Source organism: Cyanistes caeruleus, chromosome 5 (genome assembly GCF_971803275.1).
Source record: "Cyanistes caeruleus chromosome 5, bCyaCae1.hap1.1, whole genome shotgun sequence".
NCBI classification, from domain to species: Eukaryota; Metazoa; Chordata; class Aves; order Passeriformes; family Paridae; genus Cyanistes; species Cyanistes caeruleus.
The window spans coordinates 15,668,824-15,682,913 of record NC_141705.1 but is presented as its reverse complement, the minus strand read 5'-3'; the positions used below and the strand labels follow the sequence as shown (position 1 = coordinate 15,682,913).

General features: G+C 37.0%; 1 protein-coding gene across 19 annotated transcripts in view; it reads left to right on the top strand.

Annotated features, from left to right (window-relative positions):
* Positions 1–14,090, top strand: part of LDB2 (LIM domain binding 2) — a 389,815-nt gene that overhangs the window by 236,060 nt on the left and 139,665 nt on the right. For all 19 annotated transcript variants that reach the window (XM_086890196.1, XM_086890208.1, XM_086890201.1 and 16 more), the window contains one exon: positions 13,294–13,396. In XM_086890196.1, the coding sequence (XP_086746322.1) occupies positions 13,294–13,396 (103 nt within the window). The remainder of the gene's footprint in view (positions 1–13,293; positions 13,397–14,090) is intronic.

Below are 14,090 nucleotides of genomic sequence, written 5' to 3'. Positions count from 1 at the left end.
AAAATGTGTGTCTGTGCATGTCTATCAGTGCATGTGGTTTAAGAAAACGACTTACAAATCAGAAAGTAGAACTAAGAAAGCAAGGGGGTGGGGGGGGAAAATGTAGTCTAGAGCAGAGAGGTGATCCTTCAGTATGCCAGACAGCAATCAGGTGTAAAATTCAAGTGACTGGGGAAGAGCTCATTTAGAGGAGGAGAATCCTAAGAACAGTCAGCACCTGAAACCAGCAACCTCCAAAGAGCATCTGTGCTATTTTGATATAATATTTCTTTGAGGACCTAGAGAGTGTTCCAGCTACAACTAATTTTGTAGGTTCTGACAAAACATAGTGCAAAGAAATACGGTAACATCTCACAGTGGTTGTCATTGCACTAGTAGGAAACAAGATGCTTGATGTGGATCCATATATTCTGGGCTGAGCTTGACATAAGGTTCTCCTAGTCTAAGAAGACATTAGCACTGAATCTTTTCTGATTTTCTGTCTCACTTTCAGATGACAGTTCCTCTGGCACTTAACACATTCCCAGAAATGGGACTGTGTAGTTTCTTGGCTTTGTCAAGCCTACTGCTCCTCAGGCTCTTTGGTACTATGAACACAAATCTTTTAGAAAAGCTCTGAAACTGTAGGTACTCTGGGTTTATGGCACTCTAGGGGAACACATGGTAATTAGAAAAAATTTAGGACTCTGAACATGACCATTGTATATTTTAGTTAGAAATGCACAACTGTAATAAAACAGACAAACAATGTTATGCCCATAGTATATTTTATTGTTAATATATTAGCTTTTGAAAATAGGTCTGAGCTGCTTGATAGGTGCACTTCTGTGAGCTCTTTAAGTTATTTCAGTCTCTGCAGCAACTTTGTCCATACTTATCCATGTTATACAAAACTGTTTTCTTACTTAAAATAGTTTTCTGTGTGTTTGAGCTTTCTCAAAGATTCGTATTCTTTCTGTTTTAAACATTTTCTATCATCACTGGTATGTTTTTAGATCATGTTCATCATCATGTTTTTAGATCCTATTCCTTAGCTGGGGGGAAGGAAACTGCTTTTTCAAGAGCTTTGCTTGCTCTTTGTCAGGAGCTGCCTTCAGCTGGCAGGCACTGAGGGTAGAAATCTACATCAGCAGTCCAAGGTGTCACTTACTTGGCTCTTTGTCTAATGTGAAAATGAAAAATCAGAAAGACCATTAGTATTTTTTACATTCAATAATGTATCTTGTTGGCTGGCAGGAACACACCAAGACTCAAGTTTCTAAGCAAATTCACAAGTTTTCTGTAAGCAAGTTTTCCAAATTGTCACTTTTTTATACTTTGTGTTCTGCAAGTTTACACAGAGAAATTTTGATGGTATTAGAAATCAGGAAAGGCCAAATACCACTTCTGGCAGACTAAGAAATCTTAAGTGACTCAGTTTTGCTGATTTAACAGGTCCACAGAGTCTGAAGTGATTGGTTGTAGTTCACAGGAAGTTACTGTTGTGATGAAAATATGTTTAAAATTTCATTAAATGTTTACAGACCCAGAGGTGAGGCCCCAGTAGGTTATCATATACAACATAAAGTCATATTTAAAACAAAATACTACCTGCTATGAGCTTTCAACTGGATCATATCAGGTCTCAGCTGCAAGGATGACCTTAGTTGGTGATTTCCTTGACATGTAGCTCACACTTGGCTTTGCTTACTTTGTTTAAATTTAGATTTATACATTTTTCATGTTTAAGCAGTAGGGTAGCTAGTAAATAGACATCTTTAGTAAATAATTGCTCATGTTGTTACTAGTTGACTGACAGCAAATGAAATCCTACAAGGATTTTTATACATTCTAGAGGTAGTGATACAGCTAAGTGGCCACTTGGTAGGTGAGAGCTTTGTTTGTCTAGGGTTTTAGCATAATCATTAAATCACAGCTTTCTCTAATTGCTTCAGCTGCAGCCAAACTCAGTTGGATGGGATTCTGAAGCAAATGGAATTCTGTCACATTCAATATCAGTGTTTGCTTTATTAAATAGCATTTCTCTGGGGACCTGCACAGAGTTTTGGAGTTTTTAATTTGTTACATTATGTAGTAGCTGGCTTCTGTAAAGGAATTGTTCACCAAGCTGCAATTTTATTATTACTATTGATGCCTTTTTACTTTAAATGAGGTTGACAAGATAAGAGATGCCATTTAGAAGAAAGCTTTACTTACTTTGCTCAGTGAAGACTGAGTTTTGAAAGGGAGCACTTCTTGGCATGCATAAATTCTCCCATTTCTTTTGAAGTGAAAATTTAAAGTTAATAATTAAAACAAACACACAAACCCACTCTGTTATCACAACCTCTATACTGCGTTCTCTCTGTATTTCTTTCAGTGCCTTTCAGTACAGTATATCCTTTGATTTAGCAACCGTAACAGCCTTGTCAGTGATCTGTTACACTGTTCTACAATATTATAGCAGCAATAACAGTAAAAGTTTTGGTTCTAAGTAGATTTTTCATGGAAAGCAGGTGATTCAGACATCTCCATTCGAATCAGAATTTTAATTTGTAAATGCAGATGTCAGTTAAAAAAATGCACTACCTTGTGCTTCTCACCACCAAAACTTGCAAACCTGAGAATATGCAAGTGTCTGGAGCCCAACTCATCTTCACTTTGTCAGAGCAAGCTGAACTCCTGATTACTGTTCCTTTGTTAATCGTGGCTGTACATGCCCAGTAGTGAGTGTTATGTGCTTGAGAAGGGTAGTGCTACACCACAGAAACAGAGCAACTGAGTGATCTGACGGTACCAGGATAACACATGAGTAATGTCAGTATTTGATATGTGTTGTCTCGACCTAGGATTTTCTTATATTTCAGATTACCCAGGATGTAGGAAGATATATATGAGCAATTCTGTCTCTATTTTAATTGTATTTAATACAGAAGTTTTGTATCCAAATACAACATGAGATAAAACACAGGGCTTCAGGGCCTGTATTTGCAACTGTGGCTAACCGGGGAGTAAAGTTAGGAAGCCAGGAAAATAATCATGTCTTCTTAATTTAAAGCATTTCATACTGGCAGAAATCTTTAACCAGTTCTCCAACTTCTGTCTGCCACTTGGAGCTTTTTATATGAAACAGCAGGAACCTGGCAGCCTGGAGATCTTTGAGCATTGAGAGCAAAAACTTGAACATCATTTAAAGGTTTTCCTGCCAAGACTGTAAAAATCTAGACAAAGTAGATACAGTTGTTTCACCCAGCTTTTCACGTATTTTTGTTCTTCACTAAGCTCTCAAAGCCTAAACCAGTTTTCTTCCTGACTTTTAAATTCTTGGTAGATATATAGAATAGGATTTATCTTACCTACCTTTATCCCTAAAAATGTTACACGGCTAGACTGAACCATTCTCTAGGCTCCCTCTACAGACAGTGAAGAGACAGAGATCTCCAGGAGGCTTTTTATCTCACATGAATTTAGACAACTGTCTTGGGGTGAGATGAATCCCAGCCCTGTTGTCACCCTCTAGCTTTGATTCAGCAAATGTAACGAGTTCCATTTCCATGCTGGGATTTGGAGCCTTGCATAGAATATTCCAACATCTGATTTCCACTTAATTTAATGGAAAATGAATGCATAAGTCTTTTAATTAGCTTTGAAAATCTCTGCCTTAATGTTTGATTAAGTTTGAATGCACATGTTTTTGTATATTTACAAGCAGTAAATGTAGCTGTATTATTTTCAAATACCTGAGCATCTGATAACTGCAGCTGATTCAAATGGCCACTGCAGATGATACTATGCTGTAGTGTTGAAAACTGGAACAAGTATGTAGAGTCTAAAATATAGACTTAATAACTTAATACCTCACCACTATCTTTTTTCTTATCTCTCTCTTAAGTAGAATTTAGATTCTGAAACACATTTAGCACAGATAATATTTGTGGATAGAGTGACATCACCAGCTGACAAAAATGACCGTGATTGCTAGTCCTAATAAGTACAGAATGCACACAGGAATTAACTTGGAGTGTAGTTTTGCTATACTATGGAAGTAATCCTTTAAAATGATCACAAGACCCATTCTGATATGGGTCAAATAAAAAATTTGGATGAAGTTTTAGGGGACATAATTTGCATCACTGTAACTCTTTTATGAAAATATTTGTTAATTACCACAGTGTTTTTTTTTACTTAAAGAATATGCATTGTTTATGTAACAAAGCTATAGAGGTTTTTTCCTATTACCTATATATAACAAAGAACTCATATTTGTGCTTTACCATTGCTTCTTGCCAAAATTCCTGAAAGGTGCCACAATGTTTGTTTCTCTGTACTGTCTGGAATTATACAGTGCTTTTACAATTTCTTTGGGTGATACCTGGACACCCAAAACCACAGTTACATTATTTAACAATTAAAGGCAGCAATATATAATTTAAAGTGTAGATATAGTTGTATATTTTAACAAAAGTGGTTCCTTCAATACTTCTTTCTTGTTTTCTGCTTTTCTGACTAGTTGTTGCTAAATTTAATTTTTGTGCTTGAGATTACCTGTCCTCCACAGGAAATGGGACATACAATATGCTTGGTCTTTTCCACTTCTTCTGCCTTCCAAAGAAATAACAGCTTTTTGGTTATAGCTGTCCATAATTTTCACATGCTCTTACCTGGTTGCAAAGCTTAATAGGAAGTCATAATTTTGAGTTAGTTAGACTTGCAGACTAGCAAAAGAATTGATAGATCTCAGCTCAGTAAAACATTTAAGAATATCCTTAATTTTAAATCTCTTGCTGAGTCTTAGCAAGAGTTTTCTCAAAGTCCTGCAGGGAGGCTAGAGTCGTGTGTAATAGTCTGGGTTGGAGGGGACCTTAAAGATGACCTGCTTCCAAATTCCCTGCCATGGGCAGAGGCACCTTTCACTAGACCAGGTTGCTCAGAGCTCCAGCCAGCCTGGCCTGGAACACTTCCAGGGATGGGGCATCCACAGCTTCTCTGGCCAGCCTGTGCCAGTGCCACCCTCACAGTGAAGAATTTTTTCCTAATAGCTAATCAAAACCTGCTGTCTTTCAGTTTAGAGGCACTTCTCCTTGTCCTATCACTATATGCCCTTGTAAATAATCCCTCTCAGGCTTTCTTTGTGTATACAGAGATACACATCTCCTCACCTGTATGTCTTTTCAATCCATATAATCATTTCTTATGATAAAATCAACTCTTTGTAGTTGTATTACCTATCCCTTTCACTATTTGATACTTCTGCAAAACTCCAGAATGTAACTGGAAGGATGGTTTTTCTTACCTCTGTTTCCCTTTCCTACCTGGATCTTCATTTTTGCACAAGAATAAGGAACAATACATAGCAGGATAAGTTTTTTAACCCATCTGAAGAGCCATTTATGACCTCTCAAAGAACAGTCTGTTAGATCATAATTTAGATTGTAGTTCTTCAGAATCAGGGACCTCTGAAGGTCCCAGCTTTCTACTTGTCTCCAAAACACATGGTGCTTTGGAGGTGATCAAAGAGGTGGGGAGAGTCCGGTGTGGAATGGAGGTGTCAAGGACTGTCTTCATCATGTTCCAACATAGTATTTAGATGCTGTCAGTAATAATTTTATTTTCACTGTAATATATGGAAAAGGGATTTGTGTTCACTAAATTTTAGGGCCTTGGGAGTTGGTGCAGTTGGATAGATAGACCTAGAGAGACTAATTTACTAATATTGCTGGGAATATGAGTTTTTTTCCTGTGCCCTAGTGACACATAATATTTGATGCTCTATATTCACTCATGGCAATACTAGTTATTGCCTTTTCATTCGGATAGATGGCATAGCAGCTTCCATTTACTCATAGAGATGGAAGTAAACAAGGTAAAAAAGAAACCAGGTCAAAATGTCAGAATAAAATAAGAACATTTGTATGGCTGACGGTAGTACAGTAGATAATAGACACACTTAATATTCCATCTCTATAAACTATTCTCAAAGGCAGAGGCTGTGGGGTATTCTCTGGCAGAATAGAGAAATGTAACTGTGGTTCATTTTTGATAAACACAAAACTCAGTTCTGTGATTTGTCTGCAATGATCATGGATTGAGAATACTACTAAGAAAATCTATTACTGTTTCCAGCCAGCTAGAGATACTGTCATGGCTATTGAAAAAAGGGCTCAAATTTTAAACAATTTTGAATGTGGATTTAGTATGCACTGCATATACAGCAAGTACTAACAGATACTCTGCTATGGGTGAAAGTGTATATTTCTGTTAAAAACTGCACAATTTGGTTGTTAATGCCTAATCTTTTTGTTCTCGCAACCAGAATATAGGTCTTATCCTTAGAGAACAAGTTATCAATCTTATTCCATATATTTTAAAAGGACAAAATAGCAGCTTCTGCTGGTCATTGATGATACTGCTGTGAAATCTCAAGGATGATGCCACATTGACAATAAGGAATTGGCAGTGGAGTGTGTCTTAAGCCCAGCTTCACTGCTCTTTTTCTCCCTCTCTTTCTCCTATCCATTCTTGTGCACAAGTTTCAGGAATGGAAATAATGAATTCAAATTAAAGAAGCCAGTGAAATGACACATTTAATAAATTAACTCCTTCTGCTCTGTACTGCTTACAGATGAGTATTAAACTGCAATCTCCTGTCTGCTGCAGGTAAATAGTCAAATATGCACTGACTGGATATTTAAGAATTCATTTCTCTTTTGTCCACAAGCTTCAGTAAAACTTAAAGACTGACAAATAATAGGTTTTAAACCAGGAATTCTTCTCTGATTCTGTTATTAGACTGAACCAGGTATGCCTCTGTCTTATCCTTTCCTGACAAGTTAAAAATCTCTGTAATTTTAAACACTACAATTTTAAAAGGATAGCCAAATTGTTAAACATGTAGCATCTGTGTAGATTGAAAAAATGGGTATTTGAAAATACAAAATATAAAAATAAAATTTAAAATATAATACATAAAAATTAGATGTAGTGGAATAACTGTTCTTTCATAGCTGTGTGTAGACTGGTCTTACTATTTTCCAGCCTAGTGAGTATTTCCCAAAAATACTCTTAACAAAAGGTATCTAATTTGGGCAAATGTTAGTGGAAGGGGTCAGCCATCCTTCTGAATACAAGAAAAATATTTGTTGTCCGTAGTTCAGTGTCAGCATGTTTCAGTTAATCTGAACCCCTGGAAAAAATTCCCAGTGTGGATTTGCTGTTTGTGACATATAAGTGACATTATCTCAAAGCAGTAAATCTGCAAAGCTGCATTGTATGGCCAGTGTCATTACAGTGCAGTGTTTTTGCTAAAATGATGCTGATTCTCATATGCATGGATTCAGAGTATAACAAGAAAATGGCATAAATCAATTTGTCTGTTTTGCAAAGCCTCTTTTTTTTTTCTGTTTGTTTTGTTTCTTCCATTTGTATCTAAAATCAAATAATTAATGTTTGATTTTCCATTGCCTGATAGTGTACTGATTTATAGGCCATAAAAATAGGATCCTTGATATATCAGGCATTTCCAGTGAATGTGTAAGAGTAACTCCCTCCTATGGGCTTTTTCCTGGAGTTCCTTTGGATTTTTAAACCTACTCCAGATTTACATGAGAAGCAGAGATGTTGCCCCCATTTTGCGCCCCAGTCGGTCTCTCTGAGGAGGTATCTCTGTGGGGATCTGTTGCATGATTATATTCTGCCTTTACAATAAAACAGAAACTTGGTGTTGTTTCTTTACTGTACAGTTGAAGATAAGTTCCTAAGTGGAATGTAAACAATAGTTTAATTAATTATTAACTGAGCTGAAGAGACTGATATGTTTTGAGCATCGAGCGGAGTTTTGGCAAGAAGTTGCAAGTGTATAATGGAACAGAAAACTACTTTTGACCAAAGCCAAGTCTTAAAATCTTTCAGCCAGTTTTACTACACATTGTTTGAGAGATGGAATCCAGCCACACTAGTAAGTGAAATAAAAGAAAGCAACACCATTAAAACAGTGAATATGTGTGAAATAACAAATGGAAGGAATAGAGTCGGGCATTCCTGGCAGGGAAAGGGAGATGGAAATTCTGTAAGATACCACTAGGTGCAAGATTAAAGGTATATTTAATTCTGTGTAAAATATGCTTTGTAAATAAAGGATATTTGTTTCAAATAAAATAAATGAGATAGAATAACAAATGGAAAAGCAATGGAAGTGGTTCTTAAAAACCAGCCCTGAGTAACCAGATTGGTCCTCTTCTGAAGGTATTTTACTAACTATAGGGTACCACATATTCTTAGCAAGGATATTGGGAAAATAAGAAAGGTGTGCATCTTCTTGTGTAACAGTCAGCCATATATGGGTTTCCCACCTTCATACACATGAGCATTCTACTTTTTCACTTTGTTAATATTGTTTCCAGGAAAACAAATCTAGGACTCAGTGTCTGTAGTCCATACTAAATGAATACAAATAACAAAAATACTTATGCCAGATTATAAAACCATTTGGCTTTGTAGGGCCAAATCTATAGATTTGTACTCAAATTTCCAAATCTACAAAATTAAGATATATAGATCCCTATTAATTTGTTACTCATGTGCAATTTGTATCAGAATCTTAAATATTTTAAGTAGAGACAAGATTGGTCTAATTTAAAACTAACGGGGAAAATTATTGGTTTCTTGTATCTTGACATTTTATTTTTCATGGTTTGTCTGTGTGCTTTGAATATAAACTTCAGTGTCAATATTTTTTTGTGAGTTTTGTAATTTGTAACGGCTGTGGAATTTTTCCAGGTGTATTTAATGGCAAAATCTTATCTTGAACTGCATTTTGAAAGCTCAAGTGTAGTTTAATTTGCTGGGAACAGGAGGAGGGAAGGAGTGCCATTCTTTCCTTAGGGAGACAGCAGTTCCTTGTGCAACATTAACTTAAAAGAATATGAGACACATATATGTTGCCAACAGGAATGTAGATGTATAGAGTTCTGAAAATAGTAAGTGTCAATAGGGAAGGGTTGCAGATGCCAGAAGAAAAATGTAAGCTCCCAAGCACACTCACTCTTTTTATTTTTGCCTTGTCCAATGCCAAGACGGATGTTTAAAATTCAGGTTTTCCCTAAAAAGTGATTATTAAAAAAAGTCTGACTTCAGAACAGATGTGTTTTCTGTGTGTATTCAGAATCATATTTATTTGTTGCCATAACTCTGTTTGAATATACTATTTACACCTGTTACACATGTGCAGCCAAGAGCAATGCGAGGCAGAAACCAAATTTGGCTTCTCACTGGGCATGAGCTGTGGAGCTGCTGTACAGGGGCAGCTCTGCCAAGAGGCTCGTGGGCAGCAGGGTCTCTTTATCCACTCCCCTTGGGAGCACAGCAGTCGTGCTCTGCAGCTCTTTCCCCTCTGTGAAACACTAGCCTAGAAATCTGTAACAGGGCATTAAACCACTTAACCTGCAATGGCAGCAAACTGAACCAATAATTACTTCTTCAGTCTGTGTTAGCCACTGTGTTCACTCTTCTTTGTAGCAGTCTTTTCATATAGTTGAGGACTGTCATCATGTTCCCCTGTGAGGTTCTTCTGTCTTATACAAAACACAACTAGATCCTTCTACCTTTCTTCTTTTGAGTCTTTTGGGGTTGGTTGCTTTGTTTGGATCTGTCCTTAAACTCATTGATTCCTGTGGCTCTCAGCTAATTCCTTTAAGAGTGGGTGGCCCAGACTTGGCCAGAGTACTCAAGAAGTGGACAGACTATTCCAGTTGAAGTCCTTCCAGAGATGTGTTTCCTGGAGTGGAAGAGTATTGTATCTAAGACATCTCCCTAATTTCCAAGAGCATTGGATTGCTGACATATTTGCTTTATGATCTAGACCATTTTCTACAGTATTGCTTAGCCAGTTATTCCCCATTTTGGTTTTGTGCTTTTGTCTCTTGACTTTACTGAATTTCATCTTCATTTCAGATTGTTTCACCTATCTATCACAATAGTTTTGAATTCCAGTTCTGTCCTGGAAGGTATCTGCATCCTTTCAAGTGTGATTTCATGTACTGATTTTTTATGACAGTCTATTCTGCCTTCCAAGTAATTAAACAAAAATAAAGGAATTTGGAAAAAATGCCATGGCCTCAGTTTGCCTCATATTCCAGCTGCAAGATCTATCACAGGCAAGTGGAAAAGCCTCATTTGGCTCGCAGACTCTTAATCATGTAAGTGTGTAAGGTGTAAAGAAGAACCCAGCTTGACTGTCAAATCACACAGTGAACATACGGGACTTTTAGGTGGAGGAGGAAAAAGAACATCATTGTACTTAAAATCTGATTACCTTTGCCAAAGAAATCAGAGTCAGGGAAAAATATTGAAACTGTAGGATTCCATTTACTTGGAGACCCTATTCAGAATTGAGCCGTGCTTCAAATTAAAAATAATACCAGGGGTGGAGGGGATCAGAGGGAACAATGACAGTTGTGGAAGAAGTCCTTTTGCTGCTTGGGTACCTGGCCACAGCATCATGGCATCTTCACTTCTGACCCAACTTGCTGGCTGTCTCTGCCCTCTTCTATCCTGTGACCTATTCTTTAAGTTTATTTTAATACAAAATATTTTTAGAGAATTAAATTTTTTTTTGTTATGTTTAGGCCATTATTTCAATGTTTGAGCATGTGAGTGCACTACGTGAAAAGGAGGTTGCCATGGTAATTTCTCATTATTGTTGAATAGAAAAATAATTACTCTGGCAAAATCCCCCGTAACCTGTCAAAGCATAAGTTAAAGATGCCGGAGGGCAGCCTTGCCTTCACCATTCCCTTTTTGCAAAAAAAAAAAAGGATTTTTTTTTTTTTTTTTTTTTTGATAACTGGATCCTATTTCGGTTTGGCTGGGGACACCTCATTTGGTTTTGTTCACATTTGGCTTTGAGAGTAGGTGGGTCCACCTTTGACAAGGGTGGGGCAGAAGATTAATCAGCAGAGCATTTCCAAGGTTGACAGGATTTATATACTCTTTTTTAAGATCAGATTTTCTTTCTGTGGGTGGGGTGTTGCATTTTATATTTTCCCTTATTCCTCACCTAAATTATGAAAATAATAGCTTAATAATAGCAAAATAAAAGCTTAAGATAAAGACCTTGGACTGTGTTCAAACTGTGAGAAAATTTGGGTATTCCATCTAACCAGGGAGGGAATCCACAGGAGTTCCAGTTCCACATTTTCCTTGCTTTCAAGACTTCTTGGGAGCCAGCGTGCATGCGGATATGTGTGGTTTTGAGGTGAGGCCCTGCACTTTCCTTGCTCTTCTCTATCTTTCCCTTGTGCAGTTCCATCCTGGCTATGTGGTGCTCTCCTTGTTCCCATGACATTGGATGCTCCAGTGACACTCAACTGCTGCATTAACAGGAGCTTCAAATGTGATGTGTAGCATTGCTGAAATTCTTCCCTCCACTCTTCCTTCCCTGTGACAAGTATGTCCAAAAGGTTAAATGGTACTGCAGCCTCTCTTTAGTCAAATGGCAGAGTGGTAGCTCATAGCTACTTTTTGGACAATACACTCTAGTAGGGGCTTGTAATGCAGCCCCCCAGGCTGTGCTGAGTGCAGGGCCCCGTGCAGAGGGGTGTTGAACACCTGTGTGTATGCTGAACACCTGTTTCATGCTTACCACTGTGTATTTCGTGCTTCCTCTTGTGGCTGCTTGGCTACTCAACACAGCAGTGTTTGCACATGGGAACACTCATCAGGTTTACACCAGGAAAGAACAACAATTCTCTGCGAGAGCAGATTTCTGAGATGTGGGGACAGCTTTGATACCTCTTTGTGTGTCTGAATGGCAGGGCTGTATGGTCCTGTCATTGCCAGGTGGGATGAGCCTTGGCAGGGAAAGTGTATTACAGGCTCTGACTCAGACAAGAAGTCTCTCTAGGGTCTCTCTGGTAGGAACCAGATTGTTAAAACCTGTCCTTACCATTTCTCTATTGGATGCTTGACAAAAAATCAAAGTGAAATTGAGAGGCAGGAAGTATACCTTGCTTAACATTTTGGAGTGAAATCCAAAAGTAACATCATCAGGAAATACAGCAGCAGAACTAGAATCCCCAGATTGCTCTGCATATATATATATATATATAAAGAATATGATAGATGCATATTTCCTTTTAAGTTGGAATTTTATCTCAGGATTTTTTTATTTTTTTTTTTTTAAGCAAACAAATGTTTTTTGGCTTAGATCTATATTGCTCAGGCATGAAGAGCTCAGGCCTCACTGTGCTGAGTGAACCTGGCCTTGCACACTAGAAAGGAAGGTGCTGTGAGTGGGATAGATGGTTCTGAGGAGTGCATCTTCAGAAGTGTATTTCCAGCTTTGTTACCTCACTTGTGTACTACAAGTGATTTAAGTCTTGGGGCCTCAAAGGAGCAAAAGAGACTGGACCAAAAATCTCTAATCCAGCTATTAAATATATGAATAGCTTTTGAATGAAATATTTGGTGGTTTTTTTGTTGCCCAGCTTCTGTGAAAACCCTTGCAAGCTGGACCACTTCTCAGGTGCTAGACATTGAGGTTTGAGTGCCTGTTGTTGATCATCCAGGTCTGAAAATGCCTGGTTCAATTGTTAAAGTCAAGAAACTACCTGTAGTGCTGCGTTGGTTGGTATATGTTTTACATTGTTCACTCTTTTAATAATTGCCATGTTCCAGCTATGTGAATTTCTGTAAGTCTAAGTATGCACAAGTCATCTTATATTTTTCACTTCTTGTATCACACTCAAAGATTTCTCACAGCAATTTCATTTATGTAACTGTCTGGTATTTCATCAACCTGAAGTAGCATTGTATTTATATTAAATGCATTGGAGTAGAATGACCATTATATTTAGTTTCTAAATAACTTTCTTGTCATCTTGTGCTGATGATGAGGTTATGTAACATTATAGAATTAAGTACTGAGGGATTTTTCATTACCAGGATCAAAGATTTGAGACACACAACTCAGAAAAGTAGGGAAAACTCATAATTGCTTTATTTGCAACTGATTTATAAAACCATATCTAACATTTGGAAAAAAAAAATGTTATGGAAAAGAAAGTTTTTACATATTTGTATGCTGGATAAAATGGAAGACAGTTTATTATATAGTAAATTAAACACTTCAGGTTTTTTCCTTAATTAGAACCAGCACTTTATCTAGGAAAATTAGTTTGAAATATCATATAGACATCTGTACCCCAAAGCCATAGGTGAAGAAGCCAAACCAGGTGTGATCCTGTTGAGTTTCTTTTACAACATATGAACATATTTTCATTTTGCCTCCTGTTAAGTGAATGATCTGTTGCTTCCTAGGATAGTGACAACCTCTGGTGGGATGCCTTTGCAACTGAATTTTTTGAAGATGATGCAACCTTAACACTTTCATTTTGTTTGGAAGATGGACCAAAGCGATACAGTAAGAAATGTGTATTTTTTGTTCTAATGTTAAGTATAAGTTTCTAAAAACAGTTTATCTGTACAAGACAGATGCAACCCTGGCAATGACAAAGTCACTTGTATATATTTAGTGACTATTAAGTTACAATAAAGAATTCTATGAATTTGGAATCCATTTTTTATGGAATTCCTCTGAGTTTTATTACATGAAAATATTTCCTAGTGGAATGAAACAAATAATAAAATATAATCTTTGGATTTTTTATTTTTTAATCAATGTGCTTTGTGGCTGTGCTTGTGCTCTTTGGTAATTTGTCTTCTGCAAAAATTCAAGTGTTAAGTTTTGTGCGCAAAATTGTTCGCAGAAAGGGAACTTTGTAGCAAAAATCAATATTTTTGCTGGAAGGACTTCCAAAATTAAAGAGGGATCAAAAAACCAACAAATTAAAATCTATATCCTTGTTGATGTAGATAAGGATTATTCCATCTACTGTGTGAATCTATGCTGCTTGCACATATTAAGGACAAGCCTTGGATACTGTCTAAGCAGCAGTAGAAGTCTAGAATACTCTCAATCAAGCACTAAATGAAAGTTTGACTAAAAGTGAAGCAGTAAATAAATCTGATGGCATTGGAATCCATTGCCTGCGTACGCCGAGCGGCAAAAAGGAATAAAATTCATCAAACAAATTGTTTGAAGTGAATAATTTGCT